This window comes from Chelonoidis abingdonii, chromosome 6, assembly GCF_003597395.2.
Source record: "Chelonoidis abingdonii isolate Lonesome George chromosome 6, CheloAbing_2.0, whole genome shotgun sequence".
Taxonomy (NCBI): domain Eukaryota; kingdom Metazoa; phylum Chordata; order Testudines; family Testudinidae; genus Chelonoidis; species Chelonoidis abingdonii.
This window is the reverse complement of record NC_133774.1, coordinates 40,868,958-40,893,659: the sequence shown is the minus strand read 5'-3', so window position 1 is coordinate 40,893,659 and position 24,702 is coordinate 40,868,958. Positions and strand designations below refer to the sequence as shown.

Sequence of the window (24,702 nt, the reverse complement as noted above, 5' to 3'; positions counted from 1 at the left end):
GCCTACTGAAAGTCAGTCTGTCTTTCTGCAGCCTTTAATGAACTGTGGATCAGATTGGGGGGGGGGGGATTACCACAGACTCCATGTTTTAGGAAATTGACAAAACAGCATTAAACACGCATCATCATCATTTCAACTACGTCCATCTCATTCACCTTACTTCATTATTTCAGCACCAGCGCCATGCACGGCAACTTCAAACAACTTCTATTGTTCTTTACACAAAAGTAAAACCACCACAATTTTGAGCTGCATCCATTTAATTCCATGGTTCTCTTTCATTCAGAAGCCTTTCCTATGTGAGACTGCCAGCATTTACAAACATAAAATCTAATTTTAGGTGAGAGTCTGAGAAATGGGTGGTTGTTACTCCCACTTCCTCTCATAATACTGAGCGTCCTAGCATTCTAATTTTGGTGCTTAAATTTCATCTCACTGAGCAGCTCTAGCCTACAGATAAAATTAAACCTATATATTACATGTATAGGTTCTCTCATACATTGGCGACTGCTGGGGGAATTCTGTGCCACTGCACACGTGAAGAATTCATGTACCCTGCAGATTTTTTTCTCTCCACAGAAAATACATTCTACTGAAGAGGCACTGCAGATACGCCTTTTGCCCACCAGGGGCTGCTGTAGTACAAGAACAGAGGGCAGCCATCTCACTGGCCAGAACAATCAGCAGCCGACAGGGAGGAGGACAGGCTGCATTCCGCAGAGTGCCCTGCCTGCAGGGTCAGGTGAGAAGGCACGGGATAGGGTAAGAGGGGGGAAAACAGACAGCAGGACACAGGGGCTGCTGGGCAGCCACACAGACTAGACTAGCGTTCAGAAGGGATAGTGGGGGAGGACAGACTGTGGTGGGAGCTAAATGGGAGTGGGGGTGAAGGGCCAGATGGGGAGCAGTGGGGTGCAGAGCCACATGGGGACAGTAGGTGGCTGAGTGGGGTTGCAGGGACACATGGAGATGGGGTAGGCTGAGAGAGGGTGCAGGGACACATGGGGATGGCAGCAGACATGTCTGACTGAATGGGAGAGGCTAGGGGTCAGCCAAAGTCTGCATGCAGGAGATTCCTAAACTCCCTAACAATCCTGTCTTCAAGTGCAGAGTTACTGTCAACTTAACATTTCAGTTTAAATCTTTATAAAAGAGCCCCAATCCCCATTAAATAGAGGAGATTAGTTGATTTTCTTCCAGATGTCACAGAATTTTGCTTTTAAAAAGCAAGGCTCACTGAAAAAGGAAGTGAGAGGCCCAGTCTATTGGATCCTGGAATGAATTATCAGATTTTTCTTCTTCCCTTACTTACTGTAACTGTGGTTCTTCGAGATGTGATGCACACTTGGGTGTGTGCATGCCCAGCGCACCAAAGCTGGAGAATTTTACCTAGCAGTATCTGTAGAGGGGGACACTCACACTTCATAGCCATAGGTCTCTCCCATGGCTATATGATATGTCATCACCCGGATCCCCCTCAGCTCCTTCACTCTGAATGCCCAGAGACATACAGATGGGATGAAGGGAGGGTCGTGGAATGAACATCTGCATCACACCTCAAAGAACCAGTTAAAGTAAAGTAATCTTTGAGTAGATGCAGCCATGTATTCCACTTAGGTGACTCTCAAGCTGTACCCTCTGGGGTTGGAGCTCAGAGTTTATTTAAACAAGAACTGCAGGACTGCCTTCCCAATGTTTGCATCTGCTCTGGATGCTGCTGTAATGGCATAATGGTTTGTAAATGTATGTATCAATGACCATGTGGCAGCCTCACAAATGTTCAATATTGAGACATCACTTAAGAACGGACCTGTATGTAGCGTATATTTCGTATGTAGCGTACATTTCGTATGCAGTCTTGACACAGGAAGTTATCCACTTAGAGTTCACCTGTGAGGAGACTGCTCGTCCCTTCATACTGTCTGCATATGACATAAAACAGAAGAGGCAAAGCCCAAAAGGGTTTAGTATCATGCAGGTAAAAGGCCAGATATTGTCTGATGTCTCATGTTCAAAGGCACTGCTCCTCCAAGAATGAATGTAGCTTAGGGAAAAAACACAGGCAAATATACTGCTTGACTTAAAGGAAACAGAGACCACTTTAGACACAAATTTTGGGTGCAGCTGCAACATCACTTGGTCTTTGGAGAACTCCACATAAGAAGACTCCGCCATCAAAGACTGCAACTCTCATACTCGCAGATGTTATTCCCATGAGGAAAGCAGTTTTTTTTGACATAAGAGAGGAAACGGGTAGGATGCCAGAAGCTCGAACAGAGGTCCTCTGAAAGCTGCTAAGGCCATGTTAAAGTCCCACAAGGGAAACAGTTCCCCTACCAGTGGATGGAGACGAAGAATTCCTTTCAATGATCTCGCCACTATGACTTTGGAAAACACCAGTCTTACATGAAAGGGTAGATGAAAGGCTGAGATCAACAACAGATGTCCCTCAATGAGCTAAGCGTAAATCCCAACAATTGAAGATGCAACCAACAATCCAAGATGTCTTGGACACTAGCCAATGTGCACTGAATTCTGCAGGCCAGTGACCACACAGTCAATCAGCAGGAACGCTTTCGAACGTGTACAGTCTATTAGGGCCATAATGAACTCAGTTTTCTGAGTAACGACCAATGTTGACTTTCCTGTGTTGAGCATCTGAACCAGTCAAGTAAGTGCACACTGATGCATATGAGAGGAAGGATTGGGCGCTGGTAAGGATAGGGATTGGTGGCCAGTAGACACCGGGCCAGGGAGTCCCCATCCCAACCGCAAGACGAGTGCCAATCCTGGTGCCTGTAGTGCCCCATAAATGGGCCCCAATGTGGGTCAGGTGATGAAGAACAGGAGAAAGATCCTGACCTCAATGCTGAGGAGTCTCAGGTTTCTGAGGATAAAGGCTAAGCTAGTCCTGAGGGAGCAAGAAAATGGTCTAATTCATCTGTCACCCAGAACGAGGCACGGATCGGCACCAATAATTGAAGCGGTACCGCCAGCATCAAGTACACCAGTGCCAGAAACGGTATTGACCTGAAGTCACCAGTGATACTGAAACAGCTGCAAGTGCCTAAGTGGAAGGTGGTGAAAGCCACCAGTGTAACATCTGTGTTACTGACTGCAACGTGACAAGGAGTTTCCTGGTGCCAAGTTCCTTACACCAAGTCCAGACTGTGGAAGGGGAGCAGTAGGCTGTGGGACTAACAGACCCAAGGGTTCAGCAGCCTGTCCAGACAATGGGCTATCAACAATGCAGCCCTGTCAAAGTCCTGGACCAAAGGAGCAGTTGGGACAAAAAGGCAAAGGATGTCTGTAGCCTCTGGTTTGCCAGGGATGTGGAAATAGTTACTGCCAGCCATCAGTACCAGACTCAACAGATGACCTGAGGCCAGAACTGGAGTCAACAGTACAGGGTCTCTACCTTCCCAACTTGGTACCCAGGCGTGGTTAAGAAGCACTCGGCACCATCCTGCACACCAGCACTAATCCCAGGCTAGTCCATGCTCTTCCTGGAGGAGGCAGAGGAGATCCCATGAGACCTGGAGTGGTCTGAACAGATCTTATGTGACCTTTTCCTCAATGTATTTGATAGGAAACAGCTCCTCCATCTCTCTGGAGAGGTGCCTGCTCCAGAGTGCGAAGGAGAAGCACTCTCGGAACCTGACAGTGACCGCTGATCTGTGTCTCGAAAAAAGTATATTAAAAAATTTAAGGTGGGCGGGGGGGAAGGATAGCTCAGTGGTTTGAGCACTGGCCTGCTAAACCCAGGGTTATGAGTTCAGTCCTTGAGGGGACCATTTAGGGATCTATGGCAAAAATCTGTCTGGGGATTGGTCCAGCTTTGAGCAGGAGGTTGGATTAGATGACCTCCTGAGGTCCCTTCCAACCCTGATATTCTATAAGGGCCTCTGTGTCAAAGCATGCCACAGGGCCTGTTTGAGCAGGTGCTGTTTTAGGTGAAGATCCCTAGCCACTTGAATCCATTTTGTGAACCATCTACAGATCAAACATCACTCCTTGACATGGGCCTCACTCAAGAACAGCAAGCACCACATATGGTGATCATTGTTAGGGATCACGCCGCCACATGACAACAATGCTTAAACCCCAGAGAAGGCATCACAGGGAATACTTAACTAAATACAACTAACACTAATCTAACCAACACTAACTACATACAACTAGAAAAATCACTAAAATAGGGAGAAGTTATGAGGTTAAGACCACACAGACCTCCGACTCCAGCCCCGAGCAGTAAAAAGGAACTAAAGAAGGTTGGGGCGGCGCCGCCTCATATAGCCAGGGAGCGGCTATGGCCACAAGGCACAAGCAATGCCCTTCCACAGGTAGTGAAACACAAAATCATCCGGCTCTGGTACACACACACCTAAGTGGAACACATGGCTGAGCTACTCAAAGAACTGTTCTCCATTTCAGCACTTGTGTGACCTGACAGATGTACTAATTTAAGGGATTCATTTTGGCCCCCAATACAGGACCACACTTGAGCCTGTTTAAGGTTAAATATATGCTTTTATGCTTTCCTGAACAGAGATGCTTTTCTGGATTGGGAACTTTATCTATAGATAAATTTAAATTGCTAACAAAGTATCAAACAGAGAGGTCTGGATCCTACTCTTGTTTCAATTTCAAATTAAGTATCAAAGTAAAATATTGCAGCTCGCAGTGTCTTTTCAACATTCAGTAAATTTAATTATGCTAAATCAGGTACTAGTGGCATAACTGTGTCCTAGCTCTTCCACATTATCTAGTTTGCTCCTCCAAGTGCCACAGGAAAAGGTAAACATGGGACTACTCAGGGCAACTATGTCTCTAATCCTTCACAGTAACATTGTTCTGCCAGTCCAGACAACAGCAGTTTGAAACAGATGAAGATTAGTGTAGCATAGTGAAGATCGCGTATTGTACAAGAGCACTCATCATCTTGAGAAGAAATTCTCCTACTGCAGAGAATGGCAGAATATGGGGGTAGAGAAGGCTGGAAAAGTCTAGGGAGTCCTGCTATCCCATACCAAATTTAAACCTCTGATATTAGTACATACTGGTTGCTAAGAAAAACAGAAAAAATGATTCATTTAAACAGATCACATGACTGCCACAAGCTTTTCTTTATGAATTATTATGGGACCTAATCAACAAGATGTGCAAGCTTCTAAAACCTTGCAAAGCCATTACTGTGTAAAGGGGGTATCAGGCATTAGCTTGCATCAAGTTGTGTTCAAACTAAGCCCTCACCTGACAATTGTTTCAATACCTCAGGAGAGCTGAGTAACTGAGTATTGTGAATGTACTACTGTATCATTCACACTGTTCTAAATACAGCTTTGCATTTGTTTACACATTCCATTCTTAAAGAGTACTGAGTGAAAAAGACATCAATAACATCACACGCAGCAAGACCTTTTAGTTTCTTTCACTTGCTAAAATCAATCTATTCAGAAGATATTTGACAGAGGACTACATATGCTGCAATATTTAGGTATAACTGTGAAAAAATTCCACTAGAGAGACAAGGGCAATGACGTAATATCTGTTAGATCAACCTCTGTTGGGGAAAGACAATCTTACTTACAGCAGCTGTCATTACCGAAAGCCCCGTATTTTTAAATTCACATATCACAAATGAACGAGAGATACAGACACGAGAGAGGAGACACAAAGACATTCAGTTACAAAATAACATGCATAATACATAGACAAAACCAACAGGTTCTTAGTGTAAAATACAGCCAAAGAAGATGCTTTGTAAATATTTATAATGTATTCAGGTCTCAAGAGGAATGATTCACCTGTTGTTGCCTATTGTTTCATTACTTTAGCAAGCTATAATTTGACACTCTAGTTACCTGCCATGTATCGACAAAAATCTTTGCACACTGATTTGGAAGCAGGCTGACATTACAGAGACAGTAAACATCGTTGGAGAAGACACGCTTGTTCCAAGTCTCTTTTATCAGGGTCTTATTTTCCTAAACTGTTACCCTTAGCTAATATTTCTCAAGCTTGGTCTTACTCAGTGGAGGACTGCAAAACAAAATCTAATTTAATCTGTTCAGTCTTTTCTGAGTCTGTTCAGTCTTTTCAAGCGTGAAAAGAATGGTTACTTAACCTTATAGTAATAGTGATTCTTTGAGATGTTGTTGCCCATGCAGATCCAACTCTAGGTGCTCACATGCTCCACGAGCGCAGCAAGATCCAAATATTTTGAAGAGCAGTGTGTGTTGGGCCCCATCCACACTGTGCATGTGCCTCCCTGGATATGAAATGCCTCAGGGTTTGTCTTGTCAAGTCAGTATATTATAAGGCCCTCCCAAGGTATGGAATTCCCTGCTCCCTCCAAGACTCCATACTTTCAGGGGGAGAGAGGAATAGATAAATTAGGTCAAATGAAAGACTGACAACTTTGGGAATCAACTTGGGATGAAGTTTTTATACCATCATATCTCTGTGAATGGATGTGTAAGGAGGGTTAACTGAGAGCTTGGAGTTCAGTTTCAACTGAGGTAATGGTGACTAAAATGGCCATCTTGAGTACATCATTCAGAAAGAGGCTCAAAGGGGTGGGGGGGCTCCATCTGGTTTTTAAGGATAATGTTGAGATCCCTACACTGGAGTGGTTTCTCTCACTGGTGAGTAAGGCCTGATCTACACTGAAAAGTTACATGGGCATAGTTACATCTCTCAGGGGTGTAAAAAATCCACAACCCAAGAGATGCAGTTAAATCAACCTAATCCCTGGTGTAGACAGCGCTAGGTCAACAGAAGAATTCTCCTGTCAACCTAGCTATCACCTCTCAACCTAGCTAGCACCTCTCAGATATGTGGATTACCAAAAGCAACAGGAGAACCCCTCCCGTCACAGTAGTAAGTGCCTACACTGAAGCATTACAGCAGCTCAGCACATGCAGTGTATGAATAGAATGTGCGGACTGCACATTCAAATTAATGCCCCTCTATGAATTTGAATTTACAGTCAAATTTGTTTGACTGCACATTAACAATTAATGCTCCGCTTCCTTGCTTTTATAAATACAGGAGATAAAGGGCAAACAACTATGTTAATGCAACACTAAGACTTAAAACACAGAAGTCAGTGAATTCAGATATTCCCACAGCAACTAACTTCGCATCATTGCATAAACCTAACCTTTTTTGTACTTCTTGTGGTTAATTTGCCTTAATGTAATATTTTTGCAATGTGGCATAATTAGAACCATAAAACTTTTCAATTTACTGGTTTCTGATACATTTAAGTATCACCCATAACATTGCTTTAAGAATTTTTTAAGAAGAAGAGGTAGATAAATCTCCATTCTGGCTTTATTTAAAAATATAGTGCAATGTGAAATTTTTGTAGTAGAGTTTTTCTCTAATGTTTTTATCGAATTAGCTGTAAGAGCCAGGGGTATCGCTGGTTTTTGAATCATTACCTAATACATCTTATTTCAGGAACTTCAGATATTTAGCCCTTAACATTTGTAATCAGTAAGTTACCCAGTATTAGTGGAAATACTGTTCTGCAACCATGGCTTTGTGCTAATACTCTACACACATTTTAAAAATCTATCACAGTGAAGCCATGCTACTTTAACACATATTAACAAGTTAAATTACAGTGATGGCTTTAATGTGAACAGCAATTAATATACGTTAAAGGCAATGAGCCTTATATACACTAGATTTTCAAACATGTTAGAACACGTGAGTTAAAACATGCTAACATTGCATTTTTAAATCCTAATCCAGACAGTCCCATAGGCATAGCTCATTGTGATTTAGTCTGCCTTTGTTACTTCAGAGGACCAGTCAGTTTGGTATAACCAGTACAACTTCTAGAGCAGTCAAAAGCCAGAGAAAATGGCTTTACATTCCAGTGCTCTCTTATATATGATTAATAATAACAATCATAATAATATATACTTATATTTATACACACACATCCCTTAATATACCACTTAGATTAGCAATAATACAGTATTTACAAACTCAAAGAGGATGCCCTTACTAAAAGTCTGGAGCTATGCTGATGCTCCTTTGAAGCTGAAGATTTTGTTGGATGTTTCCAACTTCCAAATACTCAAGGTACTGCAAGAAAACTAGAAAGAGTACTGTGCCAGCAAACCAGAGTTCTGCTTCTCAGAGGGTCACAAGGTAAGATTTGCAACTTCTGCTTCTGAGCTCTGATAGCTCAAAACAATATCTTTAAGCAGATCTTACATCTGTGGCTTTCTTTATAGTGAAACAGGTCCCACTTATAATTGTCCACACTGAACATCTCTTTTTCAATTCTTGAAGCTTCTGGATCACATTCTGATTTCCTACATACAGTAGAGAACATTTTAAACACTAGGCCCACTAAGGCTTAATACTAAAAATTATAATAGAAAACCTAATAAACTATAAAAGGACAATTTGGATAAAACAATCCATGAATTACTCATAAAGAGCTTTTTAGGCTCAAAGAGCAGCCCTCCAAGGCTGATTTGTGCAAGAGAAAAATGAACTAGTGGGTACACACTAGCACATTTCAAGAACCTGATAGTCATGTATTCACATGCATATAAGATGTTCCTTAAGATAGAAGTTTATGGATAATATATACAACCCACATTTGCAAAATGTTTTGAACTCTAATGGCAAATTAGAACATTTGAGACAGATTTATTTCTCTTGTAAACAAATCTCCTTACAAGAAAATATTCTCTCATTGACAAAAGAGAGGATAATTGGGGGAAAAAAATGAAATTTTGATAAAGTATTTTACATGATCAATAAAATGAGACTATTTTCTTTAAAAGTATTTACTTTTTGTTAAAAAAAATCCACATTCTAAGGCTAAAAATACTTGAAATCTTATGCCTCAGCAAATCAAAGGTGTGTTTGGATTAGCTGACAACCCATGTGTTCTAGCTTATATACTGCATAAGGTGTTAACTTTACACATATACTAAAGTTTTAATCAGAGTTGTAGTTATTATGAGAACCATAACTTACAAGTTCTTGATATCTGTGTGTAAAATAATTATAAAGTTCCTCTAGCAGTTTTTAGAAGTTCCTTCTCTTTTTTTTTTTTTTTTTTTTTAAATTTATTAAGGACACACATGATCATGGTATTCTAGTCAAATAAATGTAGTCATTACACTGCATACTCACATTTTTCACACACTAGGATTTTATACCCTTTACATAGAACACACTGTGCCTGAAAGTGTAAATTCTGAAAACAGCAGTGTAGACAGTCTTATCAAAAAGGATGCAACAAACCTGCAGACCTTTACAGTGCCATTTTAAAATATAGAGGTCAGAAGAAAGACAGCATCAGATGTAGTTTCTCAAGACTGGCAAGCCGTTTGCTATACTCTCTGCATCAGTTTCAGTTTTGCACTTTCAGTAGAGCCCAGTACATTAAGTTGATGTCCTAGACTAGAGCATGTGAAATCTGAACTGAGTGTGTCACCAATGACATGATCTAATTCAGCGATTCTCAAACTGTGGGTCGAGACCCCAAAGTGGGTCACAACCCAGTTTTAATGGGGCTACCAGAGCTGGCATTAGACTTGCTGGGGCCCGGGGCTAAGCTTGAGCCCCACCATCCAGGATCTAAGCCAAAAGTCCGAGGTCTTCAGCCCTGGTTGGGAGACTCAGATTACAGGACCCCCAATGGGGCAGAAGCCCTTGGGCTTCAGTTTAGGCCACACCCAACTTTGGAATTGCCACCCCCCCACCCACCCCCCCACAGGGCAGTGGGGCTCTGGTGGGCTTGGGATTCAGTCCCCACTCCTGGAGTCGTGTAGTAATTTTTGTTTGCAAAAGGGGGTCACGGTGCAATGAAATTTGAGAACCCCTGTCTAATTCATAACATCAATGGTTGGGGAGTAAGAATGGTCAGAAGAAACAGAAAGACTATTTCGAGGGGAAAGGCTGCCTAGGGTTTGTAGAGGTGCTGAACAGCTGACTGGTCTGTCCTAACTAACTATCTTAAACTATATTTGATAATGTTACTTCACAAGTGGTACAAATTTGTACATATTTGGAATTTTCCTATTTCTCTGCTTTGTTAAAAATGAGTAATTTTCCAGTTGCTTATAAACCTTGTTTCTACAAATGTTTCCACAATCAATCATACAGAATTTTAAAAATAAATCTTTAAAAAAAAACTAAATGCAAAAACAGCATACAAGAAATAACTGCTACACAACATTTTTTCCACTGTCTTAAAAAAACCCACAGCCAAAAATATTTGTTTAAACTTACATACACAAAAAATATCCCCAAACCCAACATCTTGTCTTTAGGCTGACAATAAGCATGAGACAACTCAAAATAAAAAGTTAAGTGCCTGAAAAATATGTGGCTTATAATAAGAGGGTCTTCACATTCCTAATTATGGGAATACTGTAATTATGTGGTTGGAAAACAAACAAAAAAAATATAATGCAAATTTCCACACCCCCACATTCAGAGGCTCATTTTACAGTGAACATATTTCTGAAATTAAAAAAATGTTTCACCCATAATTAAATCACAAACAACTGATCAAAGATCATAAGAACCATTCCAGCATTCTCAACGCAATTCTCAATGCAATAACAAAAACAATAATAAATTCTTCTCACAGATGTCACAAAATTATAAAATTAAGCAAATTCAACCTGGGAAATCAGGAAAATAATGCACAGATATCTATGTAGTACTCAAAGAGTGGTATGATTTTAATCAGAACTGCACTCTGATTCAATAACCCTAATTCCTGCATTCATATTCCTATCTGATTGCTATTTTTGACTTAAACAAGTTTCACCACTGTTACCACAGCAGATCTAATACAGCTATGGCAAAAAATGGGTTTGGTCTCTTCTGGCTTTACACTAGTAATAAAACATGTCAAAGAAACTAACTGTAGGGTCAATTTCTGCTCATGGAAAACAGGCACAAGTAATGGAAGACTAACTTGCAGAATATTTATTACTAGTGCTCATGCACAAGCCAGAAAGAACACAGCTCAGCTTTTATGATTCTGGGTGAAATTAGTTGAGTTGGCTGTTTGGAGGAGGTTGGGGGGGAAGGGGAGAAAGAGTACCACATTTCCATTTATAACTTCAACGTTTGATCCAGAAGTTATTGAGAGAGAACAGTTATGGAACACAAAATGTCATTTTTACTAAATCGATTTCACGGTAGAACTGCACTTTAAAGTTAAAGAGAACCTTTGGTTCTCCTAATCAGTTCCCTCTGACAATTTGACATAACAAGTCCTGCTTTTCAGAATGTATGCTGAGTAATGAAATTGCACATTGTTGTATCTCTGTCTCTATCCCCTTCTTTAATTCGCCTATACTAACTTCTCTAATCCCTTTCACCTCCAAGCAGATTATCCTACAGTCTGAGTACTTGATACCAGCTCTGAATTTATCTTTTTGTCAGGTCAGACACTCTCATGCATTCCCCCCCATCTTTTCCAAGATTCTGATACTACTGCCAAACACACACACAATGAAGATATCTGGCTGGGGAGAAGGAAAAGGGGAAAGATTTTCCTGTTGAAAGATAATCTCTAGGTGTCATGCCGTATGATGGATACAATCAAGTTTAATATACATTCCATGGGTGGCGTACCCTAGCCCACTTATCCACTGACGCTTTAAAAAAAACAAAACCCACATCCTAATCTGGGTCTACGCTGGTTATGGGATATGTATGTATCCTGTGATCCTTGTAACTGATACCTGTAATCCCTCATAACTCAAGATGGACTTCAGATTACAGTACCTTCCCTCTTAACTTGTGTATATTTAATTTTAAACAATAATTTTAATAAAAAACTTTAAATTTACTCTCTCAGTAGCAAGTTACCAAGACTAACCATAAGATCATTAATAGACAGTTCCTGTTCTCTTTATAAATATATCACTTACAATCTAACAAAAACTTACCATACAGGTACGGGAATTTTCTCCTATGAATGAATCTCTTAGCACCTGAGTAAGTTTGCTTGCTCTGAATGGAGTATGAGGTTTATTTCGGCCTAAGGCTCTAATGCACTCCTACAAGAACAAACAAGTTTATGTTCTCCTCATAACCAAAGCAAAAATATTACAATATAAATGCAATCCACATACAGAAAATATAAGCACTGGATGATATGTTGCTGTACTTTAAATTAATATTAAGTTAATGTTAGGGATCCACCTTCAATGAATGTAATGATGGAAGTTCAGAATTAATACTAATGGTATGTCTACACTCAAGCTGAGAGTGTAATTTTCATCGTAGGCAGACACATGCATACTACCTCTGATCAAGCTAACACATTAAAAATAGCATTATAGCAGTGGCGACACAAGCAGTATGACAGGCTAGCCGCCCTGAGTATAAGCCCACCTGCTACCCTAGGTACTAAGATGGGTAGCTCATTCTGCCTCCGAGGCTGCTGCAGCTATGTGATTATTTTTAGCATGCCTGCTTGATCAAATCTAGCATATACATTTCAACCTTAGCTGGAAATTACATCTCCAGGTCAAGGGCAGCCAAACTTTTAGTCTCCAAGTTCACAATCACAGCACTGTACTTACACATTGAAAGACAAGCACATAACCATACTTTGTGGAGGAAGTGTGGTCTAGCGAGGAAACATGTTAGAATTGTGCATCTGGAGTTCTAGGGAATTCAGTGCATGCAAGGTTAGGTGGCAGCTGAGCAAGGGTTTTGAGGATCTCAGTGGCCCCTAAATGTTGGACTTAGGCACAAAATCCATTTGTGGATCTAGCCCCCAAATGTCACTTGTTAATAATATTGCCATCCCATGCTTATGCTAAGAAAACCTTTATACCATATTACCAAGTAATTTTATGTTCTATATCATTCTTGTTACACAGTAATTGACAAGTAGAAATATAGTATAAGTGTCCGCTTAAGCATTTAGAGGAAACATTTTAAATGCCGTAACAATCAATTTATCAAATTAGTGGAAAAGACCTACGTACACAAACATTCATCTTAGAGACTTTTTTTTGGTTATATGAAGAATAATAAATGAGAAGACTTCCATCTGCTCAAATAGAATTGGGTGAATTTTATTTACCTTGAGTGCTAAAAGGCTCTTGTTAATTTCAGCACCTTCCAGTCGTGTTTGCCTATCTGCACTGGAAGTATCTGCTCCTCTTTCATTTCCAGCCAAATCAATCAGAGAAAATTTACCATGCAGTTTTCCTTTCCTTCGGAGAATAATCTGAAACACTGCATGGCTCCGAGATGAATGTGCATTTGCAGATGTCTGACCAGATGTTCTTTAAAAAAAAAAAAAAAAAAAAAAAAAAGGAGTGGGAGGAGAGAATACTATTTAGTGCACATGAAGGACCACACACACTGAAACATCCTATAAGTTAGCTCTTCAGGGCAAGGAAGTGGAGTGTTGATAGTGCCTAGTATGTTGTGGACACTACCAAAATACAACTTTACAAAAACAGTAAAATTACATATATTGCTCCATCTCATCTACCAGGAAAAAGGGGAGAGCGAGCGAGCAAGCATGAAAGAGAAAGAGCAGTTTCTTAGCATTTTCCCCACCCCCACAATGTATAGTCAGACTCAGAGCATTTTAAAACTGGATCCTAGAAAGAACATTTTAATCTACTGAGAGCAATAACCATGGCAAAAGACTATTTTTAAACACAGTAAGGCTGGATTTAAAAAAAAAAAAAAAAAAATTTACGGTTAAGAATCTCTGTCATAAAACATAAATGTATGCTGTCTTTTAAAACCTAAAAATCTAGCAGTATTCCAGAGTATTAACTATGTGACATTAAGACAATAAGCTGGTTACACAAATACATACAGTTCACAGCACACAGAAAATTTATCTCAACTCCTCTTGACAGATGTAGATAACCAAACCACCTTTATCCAAAAGGAAGGCAACAACACAACTGTAGTTAATCAGCTCAAGAAAAGCTGTATTGTACAGTGTAGAAAGCTAAGACTTTGAAAGGACAAACATACACTCTTATTATGGCAAAAGTGTTCTGATTCATTGTAATTTACACTGAAAAACTAATTAAAAACATAGTAGATACCTGCAGCTGTTGCCTATTTCAATAAGCTTGAGTACATCTTCAACACATTTAACCTCCCGTTCCTGTAATCCCACCACTTGGACCTGCTGTTTACCATCCTCCAGCACCCTTAATTTGGTCTTCCTGTTCAACAAGTCAAAAACCTTTAAAAAAATTAGGCACAATAAGGGGTCTTTAGGACACACTTAATTCTAAATAAATAAATAAATAAAAATAAAAATAATAATAATAATAAAAAATTCAGAATAATTCAGCCAAACAAGTGATTAGAAAAATGCTTTAAATAGCCATACGAAAATAAAATGAGAAATCCTTCTGTGTTCTGTTCAGAACCCTTATGTGTTCTCTGAAGATATTTTTCCCAAATCAAGAACTTGTACTTACCTTCCCACTGTAAATCTCAAAAAACGTTGCATATACTTGAAGTTCTAACTTCTTACAGTTTGGCTTCTTTAGCATTAAAAAGACATCTCGAGCTGTGAATAAATTTTCAAATATACAGAAATCTAGTTATGCACTTTCATCTAGTCAAGAATCTTTAAATATACAATTCTGTCTTATTCACGTCTCTCTCGTATACATGTTGCAACTATAATCAGGTATTCCATTCTGTAATGAGGAGGGATTGCCTCCCTTGGAAATTGACAGGGAGGAATGGCCATATGCCCCCTGGCTGGCAGAACCTGGAAGGCCATGCCCACTCCACCAGAAGCAGAGGGGCAGGACAGGAAGTACAAAAGCCGGGCCCTGCAGCTCAGTTGAGCTGGAGCCGCTGACGAAGACTTATACTTCCAACCTGCTGCTGGAGCAAGAGCGTGCAAAAAACCACCACTGTCCCGAGGACTCAGTAGAGCTACCGGGATTGCCCCTGGTGGTGTACCCTGGATAGCTGGAGGATGATCCCAGGATTTATAGGAAGTAGCCCAGGAACAGCCAACAATAGTCCAGCTGCTTTGCTGCCTGAACCCAGGTCAGCGTGTTGTGGCCGGATTCCTGCCGACCTCATAGCAGAACAGTCCACCACTGTTAGGGCTCAGGGCTGGGACCCGGTAGAGTATGGTGGGCCCAGGTCCCCCTACTACTCCACTCCTGGGGTGGCAGCCTCCCCACCTTAGGCCAGGAGGGCCTGTGTTAGTCTACCATCTGCCAGAGCTAGGGCCCTAAACCCTTTATTGATCTGACCTGCCTGAGGGCCTGGGCCCCTAGATCATTCACTGTTCTGCCTGGCCTGAGGGCCACAGTCCCTTGTACTATTTCGGTGCATCACCCTGCTTGAGGCCCGACGACAAAATACTGTTCATCCCAGAAGGCCGAAGCTCTAGAGACCGCTAATTGCTCCCTTTTATACAGACTACAGTTTTAAGTGCATGACAGCTAGGAAGCATGGACTCCCTTGGAGATTGACAGAGCAGGATGGCCACACACTCCTAGACATTCTTTTCAGGAGTTGGTATATTTGTCTTAAGAATTCCTTTTGGAGTTAAAACTAGCAAAATATTTTGGAGAGTTACAGAAGCCCCCACAAATGGGAAGCTCAATTCCTCAGCCATTTATACTCCTCAAACTTTCTTAAATACACTGATACATATATTGAAGTAAATAAAGTTTACAAACTTAAAAGCTATTGATGACTCCCTTCTATAATAATGCAAAATATGCAGGCTCTTAAATTAAAATGGGTAAACTAGATTTTTTTACTTTCTGTTTATCTCCAGCAACTGGCAAGAAAATACATGCAAGCACCTGATTACTTACCTGCAAGTGCATAAATTCCTTTAGAACAATCTTGGTTCTTTCCTGAAAAGTCACCACCCATAGTCTAAAATAAAAATGGCAGAACATATTTATTATTTATTATCAGAGAGCCAAGTTGAGTGAGGTAATATATTTTTATTGGACCAACTTCTGTTGGTGAGAGGGACAAGCTTTTGAGCATCACAGAATTCTTCTACAAGTCTGATTATTTAATAAGTTAACCAATTAAGTGAAAGTGTTGACAAAGAAAATTGTACTGTGGATACACTGTGTTATTGAGTTTACAAGAATTGCTTACATGGGTTTTTCCACTGCCTGTTTGCCCATATGCAAAACATGTAGCCATTCCCCTTTCAAATATGGTCTCCACTAGTGGTCGAGCTGTAAACCTTAAATCAAAAAAGCAGAAGCATTAGACGTTTTTCATTGAAGTGTAGCAAAGTTAAACGTAAATCCAACATTCCACACACACACCTGTAATAAGAACTCAACATTTTTCTTCCTAAACATTTTCCTTAGTATTTGTTCAACAAGTTACTGTTAGAAAGTTAAGCTAGGAAAGACTGTCTGAATCAAAGGATTAAAACAATCTTATGTATACTGACACTGGATTTGCATTAATAGAGTAATTTCTGATACATTTGACTGGGATTTGTAACAGTCGCATCATGTTTTCTGCCTAGTAACCAATACTTACGCAGGAGCTCCAAATGGGAGATTTTGCAAGCTCTCCAAAACCCTAACAACTTCTTTGCAGTTGAATTCTCTAATAAATACTTCCATAGCCAAGAGACATGGCAAAATAAAACAACAGTCACACAATATCCTATCTCTTCTATAACAAACAAATCAGACATGACACAGCAATACTCCCATCAGTAGAAAAAATATAGGAGTCACTTTAGATGAAAATTGTGTTTAGAATAGCATTAATTTGCACTGGGGGGGGGGTGGACTGTATATTAAATGACTATTAGAGATACACAAAAGTGTTTGTCCAGGCAAATACTTAAGTACACAGGTTTCCTAAGTTTAAGGGAAGGCCAATGAAATTTTCCTGTTTCAGTTGTTTTTTTACTTGCCATGGGTAAAAGACAACTCACAGAAGGAAAGAGCATAAGCATTTTAAGTTTAGATTATTAAGGATCAGTGAGGAAGTACTCTTGAAAAATACATAATTTGCTATATTTAGGGGGCATAAATTCTTTGTCATAGGATAGTGATCCCCTTTGAAAAGACTGTTTTCAGAACTCCAATTATTGTCAACCTAATTTACCATAAAATGGAGCCCTAAATTAATAAAAGAATAATAAGCCCTTATAACTGAGTAGATTTGGGCACAGGATAAGCTAAATGGAAAAGATCCTAATAAATATACAGTGTGTAATAAGCACCGGAACAGTTAAACAGAGTTTAAAAGTAAACTTTTTAGCTCATAGCTGTATTGAGCAGTAATGCCAAATCCTGGAAATAGCCATCTATAGATATTCTCTCCTCCCACCCTCAATTTCAGAATCTTACAAAACCACCACTAAAAACATTATCTATAGCTAAAAAAAAAAAAGTTATACTGCTTAAGAATACTTGCTAAATTTAGAAAACCTCTAATTTCTTACCCCATATACTACTACTACTAGTAACTTAAGACAGCAGTTTTTTAGCTGATGCTTTCACGGTGTTATGACCACATGATCTGCACATGGTTCACAGGACTGCATTATTCATGGTAATTCTGCGTGTGTTTTTGAATGTGCACATTCTGAAAACCTGGGTCCCTCTCTTTAAGCACCATACAAGGATATAACTAGAATGCAAATGTTCTGATGTCAGCTCAAGACTCCCCAAGATGGAGAAAGTGAGTAATTGCTGTCACCCATTCTGTGCATCAACTATGAAAGATTATCTTGCTTCTTTGAGGGGAAAAATGGTTCTTCTAGATGTGTTGCTCCTGTCCATTCCAAGATCCACCTGCCGCCCTTCTATCAGAGTATCTGGCAAGAGGGAACTGAAGAGGCTTTGGGTCAGCAGGGACCTATATACATGACCATGAAGGTGCCTCTCCAAGGGGCTCCACAGATGACCTCCGACGATCATGCATGTGACACACACACACCTATTTGGAACAGACATGAGCAACACATCTCAAAGAACAACAGTTACGAAAGACAGCAACAATTACGAAAGGTAAATAACCGTTTTTTCTTTGGGTGATTGCCCCGTCAATTTCAAGTAGGTGACTCCCAAGCACTCCCCTGGAAGAGGGACTGGAGTTCACTGAACTGCTCACTGAAACACTGCTCTACCAAACGTGGCATCATCTCTAGCCTGCTGTGCGATGACATAGTGCTACATAAAGGTATGAACAGACGATCATGTCGCCACCCTGCAGATGTCCTGAATGGGGACCTGTGCCAGGAATGCTGCAGGTGAAGCTTGCACTCTCGTGGAGTGCGCTGTCAATGCTGGGGCTGGTATCTTTGCCTGGTCGTAGCTTGGCCTGATACAGGCCGTGATTCAAGAAGAGTTTCCTTGGGATGAGACCGGCAGCCCTTTCATTCTCTCAGCAATGGCAATGAAGAGTTGCATTGACTTCCTAAACAGTGTAAAAACCCAGAGCCCGTCGAACATCTTGGGAATGGAGCCTGCGTTCCTTGTCATTAGCATGCAGCTTCAGCAAGAACATTGGTAGAAAGATATCCTGATTTCCATGAAACTGTGCACCTACTTATGGGGAAATGGGCAGGTGCAGCCACAATTGCACCTTGTCCTTATAAAACACTGTATAAGGTGGCTCAGACATTAAAGCTTTGAGCTCAGACACTCTTCTGCCTGAAGTTATAGCCATGAGGAATGCCACTTTCCAAGAGAGATAAAGCATAGAACAAGTTGCTAGACGTTCGAAAGGGAGCCCCCATGAGCCTTGAGAGAACCAGGTTAAGGTCCTATGGAGGGACTGGTTGCCACATCTGAGGGTACAGTCTGTCTAGCCCTTTAAGGAAGTGACCAATCACAGGGTTAGCGAATACTGACCACCTCACTGCACCCAGGTGGAAAGCCGAAATAGCAGTCAGGTGCACCTTGATTGATGAGTCTGTCAGCCTTGCTGCTTTAAGTAAAGTAAGTAGTCCAGTATAATGGAGATTGAAGCCTGCAGTGGGCAGGTGCATTTCTGTCCGGACTAAATAGAGAACTTTTCCACTTGGCTAGATAACTGGCACGACTGGTGGGCTTTCTACTGCCAAGGAGAAACTCCCTAACTGAATCGGAGCACTGGAGCGCTAACCAGTTTAACCCTGGATTTTCCACACAGTGAGGTGGAAAGACTCCAGATTGAGATGCTGAAGGCGGCCAAGGTCCTGCATAATGAAGTCTGGAATTATGGGCAGTGTCCACCAAGAGATTCAACAGCGTGGAGAACCAGTGTTGGAGGGGCCATGCCAGCGCTATGAGAATCAGCAAAGCCTTGTGCTGCTGGACCTTGAGGAAGACCTTGCGGACGAGAGGGAACGGCAGCAATGCCTACAGCAGGCACCGTGTCTGCGAGAGAAGAATGGCGTCTACGACTGAACCACTTCCTATTGCTTCGTGTCACGAACAGGTCTACCTGGGGATCCCCACCTCCAGAAAAAACATTGCTGACAATGTCCAGTCAGAAAGACCATTCGTGGCCATGGAAAGATCTGCTGGGGTGATTGGCTACCTTGTTTTGTCCACTCAGCAGATAAGACGCCTCCAAGTGCATCGAGTGGTCATTACAAAAAGTTCCACAACCTGAGGGCTTCCTGGCACAGGGCAGAGGCATGAGCACCACCCTGTTTATATACAACGTTGCTGTGGCATTGTCTGTCAGCACCGATACACATTTGCCCTGAAGATGGGCCTGAAATGTTTGGCAAGCTAGACCCACTGCCCACAGCTCCATGACATTAATGTGTAGTGATAGAACTCAAGGCCTATGGTCCCAAACGGAACTGAGGTTGCCCAGATGCACTCCCCACCCCAGTACCGATGCATCCATGACTAACGACAGTGACGGCTGAAGTTCTGAAAAAGGTACTCCCGCAGAGACTGCCTGTAGATCGAGCCCCTATGGGAAGAACTCGAGAGCCCGAGGAGAGCGTGAGACCAGACTGTCCAGGTGGTCCCAGTTTGGTCTGTACACTTCGGCCAGCCACACCTGGAGGGGGCAGAACAGCTTTGCATGCTGCATCACATGCCCACATAATTTTAGGCAGTTTCTGGGCGTTGTGGTGGGGAACTGGTGGAGGCCCTGTATGATGGCACTCATGGTTAAAAAATGAGAGAATCAGGCAGGAATGCTCTGGCCTGGATGGAGTCCAGGAGGGCCCTGATGAATCCTATTCTTTGAGTGGGAGACAAGAGTCGACTTTGCCACACTGAGGAGGATACCAAGATTGAGGAACATCGTACCTACCAGGTTCACATGTTCCTCCACCTGGGCTCAGGTCCAGCCCTTGATGAGCCAACCACTTAGGTACAATAAGACTTGCACCTGACTTTTGAAAAAAGGCTTCCATGACAGCCATGCACTTGGTGAACACCCAAGGTGCTGCCAATAGGCCAAACGGGAGGACCGTGAACCAATAAAGAGTGCCGCTGACTGCAAATCACAGAAATAGTGTGTGGGAAGGGATTATGAAGACGTGGAAGTATGCATCCTTCAAGTCGAGGGCGGTGTACCAGTCCCCCAGATCCAGAGAGGGCATGATGGAGGCCAGGGAGACCATGCGGAATTTCAGTTTCTTCATGAGTTTGTTGAGGTTTCCCAGATCTAAAATGGGTCTGAGCCTGTCTTTGGTCTTCAGGATTAAGAAGGGGAACGGAATCCCCTGCCTCGAACTCCAGAGGAACCTCCTCTACAGCCCCCAGCTGTAGGAGCGTTCGCACCTCCTACACTAGAAGCTGCTAGGGAGAAGGATCCTGAAGAAGAACAGGGAAGATGGGTGGGAGGGAACAGAACTGGAGAGAATATCCCAATTCTACCAAGCTCAGGACCCAACGGTCTGTTATTTGAGCCCAGGCACAGTAGAAAATGGGATAGATGTTTCATGAAGGGAGGAGAAGGATTCAGGTATTGAACTGGTACTCTATCCTCGGGCGCACCGTCAACATTTTGGCTTTAAGCCTGAGGGCTGCTTAGTCATGCCCTGCCCATGGCCAGAGGAGAACTGAGGTGAGCGCCTCCAATTACGTCTGCCCTGCTTCCTACTGTAGGCCTGTCTGGGAGGCGCAGAGTAGAATCATTGGATGGCCTGGGGCTTAAATGCCTTTCTTTGAAGGGCTGATGTCTGCAGCCCCAAGACTTGAGGGTCACCCAAAAGTCATTAAGGCTATGCAGCCTTGAGTGAGTCTGTTCCACAAAGAGGCCGGAGCAGTCGAAGGGCAGGTCCTGAATTGTGTTCTGGACTTCATGTGGGAGCCCTGGGACCTGTAGCAAGAGCTGCGTCTCATAGCTATGGCCATACCGATAGCGCGAGTGGCTGAGTCAGCTGAGTCCAGAGCGGCCTGAAGAGAGGTCCTGGCAACCACCTTTCCCTTCTCCAGAACTACTCCAAACTCTGAGTGGGAGTCAGTTGGGAGAAATTCCTGGAATTTAGCCAAGAGCTCCAGGAATTATAAGCATAGTGGCTCAGAACCACTTGCCGATTTGCTATTCGAAACTGGAACCCCCCAGTGGAGTAGATTTTCTGTCTGAAGAGGTCCAGCTTCTTAACATCCTTGGATTTGGGGGTAGGCCTGAGTTGCCCTGCGCTCTTTGTGGTTCACCACCTCCACCACCAAGGTCCCGGGTTAGGGTGGGTGAAGAGGTGCTCATACCCCTTGGAAGGCACAAAGTATTTGCGCTCTGTGCTCTGGCTGTTGGCGGGATAGAGGCGGGCATGTGCCAAAGCACCTTGGTGGTATTCTGTATGGTTTTGATGAGGGGCAGAGCCACCCTCACAGGCCCCTCAGGGGCCAGAATATCCACCATGGAATCCATATCCTCAGAGACCTCCTCTGCCTGCAAGTTCAGGTTCTGGGCCACCCTCCTGAGCAGGTCTTGATGGGCCCTGTTGTCCAAAGCAGGCAGAGTGGTGAAGGTGCCTGCTACCGCCTCATCGGGGGGCGGGGGGGGGAAGAGGCTGACGACTCCCTTGGGGGCACAAGGTCTTCTTGCAGGGATCCCCTTGCGCCTCTTGAGAGGTGCAGAAGATGGCAGTAGCACCTGCTGCTCCAGCTGCTTCAGTGCCCATGCCAACATCCTTGTCAGCCTGAGCTTTTACATCCCTGCCCCAAGGAGGCTCCCAGGCTACAGACATGGCCGATGGAGGGATTCACACCTCTGACACCACTGACAGAGACCTGAAACCCAGACCATGGATTTGATGGTTAGGCCCATAGTGGCAGTCCCTGCCACTGCAGAAGCCAAGACTTACAGGCCATGGTTGTCCTTGATCTTGCCTAGGGCAGTGCCAAGAGCGGTGCTGGCTCCGCCTGGAAGCATAGGAATCTACCTCTGAGGAGAAGTCCTAATCTGACCAGGGTGGTGCAGATCAAGACGGTGCCGGGGATCGGTGCTGTGGCAAAGGCAATCGGTGCCACATCTTAGTGGGTTTGCCCCATGCCAAATTAGCATTTGTGTGGGTGCTGATGATGTTGCCAGAGCCTGCACTGGCTTACCTGCCGGTGGAGAGGGGAACTGCACTGTCATGGTAATCAGCTCCCTGGCCACCTCAAATGCATCCAGTGTGAAGGAAGCATCCAAGTCCTCCTCCAAATGTTCCTGCACCAGGGAATCCTCTGTGGCCAGACTCAGCGGATCTCCCTGAGAGGCCGGAGTCGACAGTGCCTGAGGTTGGATGTCCTGACACAGGATGCACCCTACTAGCACCCACTTGCTAGGGCAGTGCCCGGTTAGCTCTTTTTTTCTTGGGCGGCACCAGCAGCTGCAAGCAGTCCCTTGCACTAGAGCTGGTCATCTGTGCCGGGGAATGGAAGTGCCATAGCCCTTTGGATGAGTCCTTCTTCGGTGCAGAGACTTCCCATACTGATGTCAGCGCACTGCGCACCCAAGTGCCCAGCCAGACGCTGCCTGGGACGGTTGGGGTTGAAGAGCTGACTCCATTAGAAGGAGCTTCAATGAAAGTCCCGCTCCTTCTTAGTTCTGGGCTTAAAATCCCTGCAGATCTTACACCTCTCGGACTGGTGTTCCTCTCCGAATCACTTTAGACAGAAATCATGTAGATCTCCCCTTGGCATGGGCTTCAGGCAGGAACCCCATGGCTTGAAACCTTAAGACCAAGGCATGCCCCGGTCTCCAGGACGGGAACAAAATAGTGAGGAGGTTAACCCCCAACTAAAATTCAACTAACTACTACATTTATCACTAACTATAACTTTATCACTAAGACTTTCAAACCATTTACAGAGTGAAAAAGGAGAGTCCACTAGGAAATCGCTTGCTAATGCAAGAGAGGAGCTACTTCAACGACCATCACTGGCAGTAAGAAGGAACTGAAGAGGCGACAGGTCAGCAGGAACCTATATACATGGCCATGAAGGCACCACTCCAGGGGGGCTCCACAGCTGACCCGACGGGTACCGCTAGAGAAAAACCATCCGACGATTGTGCACGTGGCATGCACAGACCTGCATGGAACTGATGAGCAATCATTTGAAGAAGAATGGTTTCTAACTAGAAGCTTTATAAACAAATCCTAGATTAATTCAAGGAAAAATGTTCTGTGACTCAGCATTTAGATTCCACTGTAAGGGAGGCAACAAGGAGAATAAAAATAGATTAGATAAAAGATGGGAGTAGGACAACTTTGTCCATACGCCAGTATATTCATATATTATAAAGCCAGAATGGACCATTGTGACCATCTAGTCTGACCTCCTACATAACAAAGTCCATAAAACTTCCCTGAATGAATTCCTGTTCCCAAAAAACTAGTAGCCCAAATCATAGACACCGATTCTGTGGGTGCTCTGGGACTGGAGCCCCCACAGGGAAAAATTAACGGGTACTCCACCTACCTACAGCCAAGCTCCCCTCTCCTCGCCTCGCCTCCTTCTCTGCCCCCCCCAGCACGCCACATCCCCGCTCCTCCCCCACCCTCCCAGCACTTCCCACACACACACACACCTGCTGCTTAACAGCTGTTTGGTGGCACTTAGGACTTTCTGGGGGTGGGGGCAGGAATGGGGACGTGGCACGCTCAGGGGAGGAAGCGGAGAAGGGGCAGGGACTTGGGGTAAGGGGTGGAATCGGAGCAGGAAGGGGGCAGGGCTGGGGAAAAGGCAGGGTAGGGTGGGGACTTTGGGGAAGAGTGGAACAGGGGTGGGGTGAGGGCAGTGCATTGCCAGGAAGTGGTGGGCCAGGGTCAAGTACCTGGGGAGAAGGGAAGTCAGCACCTATGGCCCAGATAATTCAGTTATATTAGCCAAAACCAAAGAAACAAGATTTCTCCGTCTTGTTACTTAAGCATAAATTGGTAATCAACCATCCTTGGAGGAAAATTCCTCATATTAATGATATATTTAGCCAACTGTGCAATATTGTATTATAGGAGGCTTTTATAGTCTTCCCAAGGAGGTAGCACTGGCCACTGCCAGAAGCAGGATACTGGAACAGATGAACCATTGGTCTATTCAGTATAGAAATTCTTCTGCTTATGTATGCTCTTCCTGAATTAGACCTCCATGATTAACTAAACATGGAAGATGATTCCAATTTCTTTCATTCTTTCGTCAGAAGAAAGCACTAACTCTCTGGACGTTTTGAAGAGGTCACAAATGCCAGAGACGGTACTTTCAAAAAAGAAAACCCTAGATTAGATAGGAAAAGCTTGAA

At 43.1% G+C, this 24,702-nt stretch overlaps 1 protein-coding gene across 5 annotated transcripts in view; it reads right to left on the bottom strand.

The window, feature by feature from the left end:
* Positions 1–24,702, bottom strand: part of KIF2A (kinesin family member 2A) — an 87,274-nt gene that overhangs the window by 18,612 nt on the left and 43,960 nt on the right. For all 5 annotated transcript variants that reach the window (XM_032801171.2, XM_032801174.2, XM_032801173.2 and 2 more), the window contains exons 10-15: positions 16,144–16,234; positions 15,846–15,909; positions 14,475–14,566; positions 14,091–14,233; positions 13,100–13,304; positions 11,952–12,062 (exon numbers count right to left, since the gene is read on the bottom strand). In XM_032801171.2, the coding sequence (XP_032657062.1) occupies positions 11,952–12,062; positions 13,100–13,304; positions 14,091–14,233; positions 14,475–14,566; positions 15,846–15,909; positions 16,144–16,234 (706 nt within the window). The remainder of the gene's footprint in view (positions 1–11,951; positions 12,063–13,099; positions 13,305–14,090; positions 14,234–14,474; positions 14,567–15,845; positions 15,910–16,143; positions 16,235–24,702) is intronic.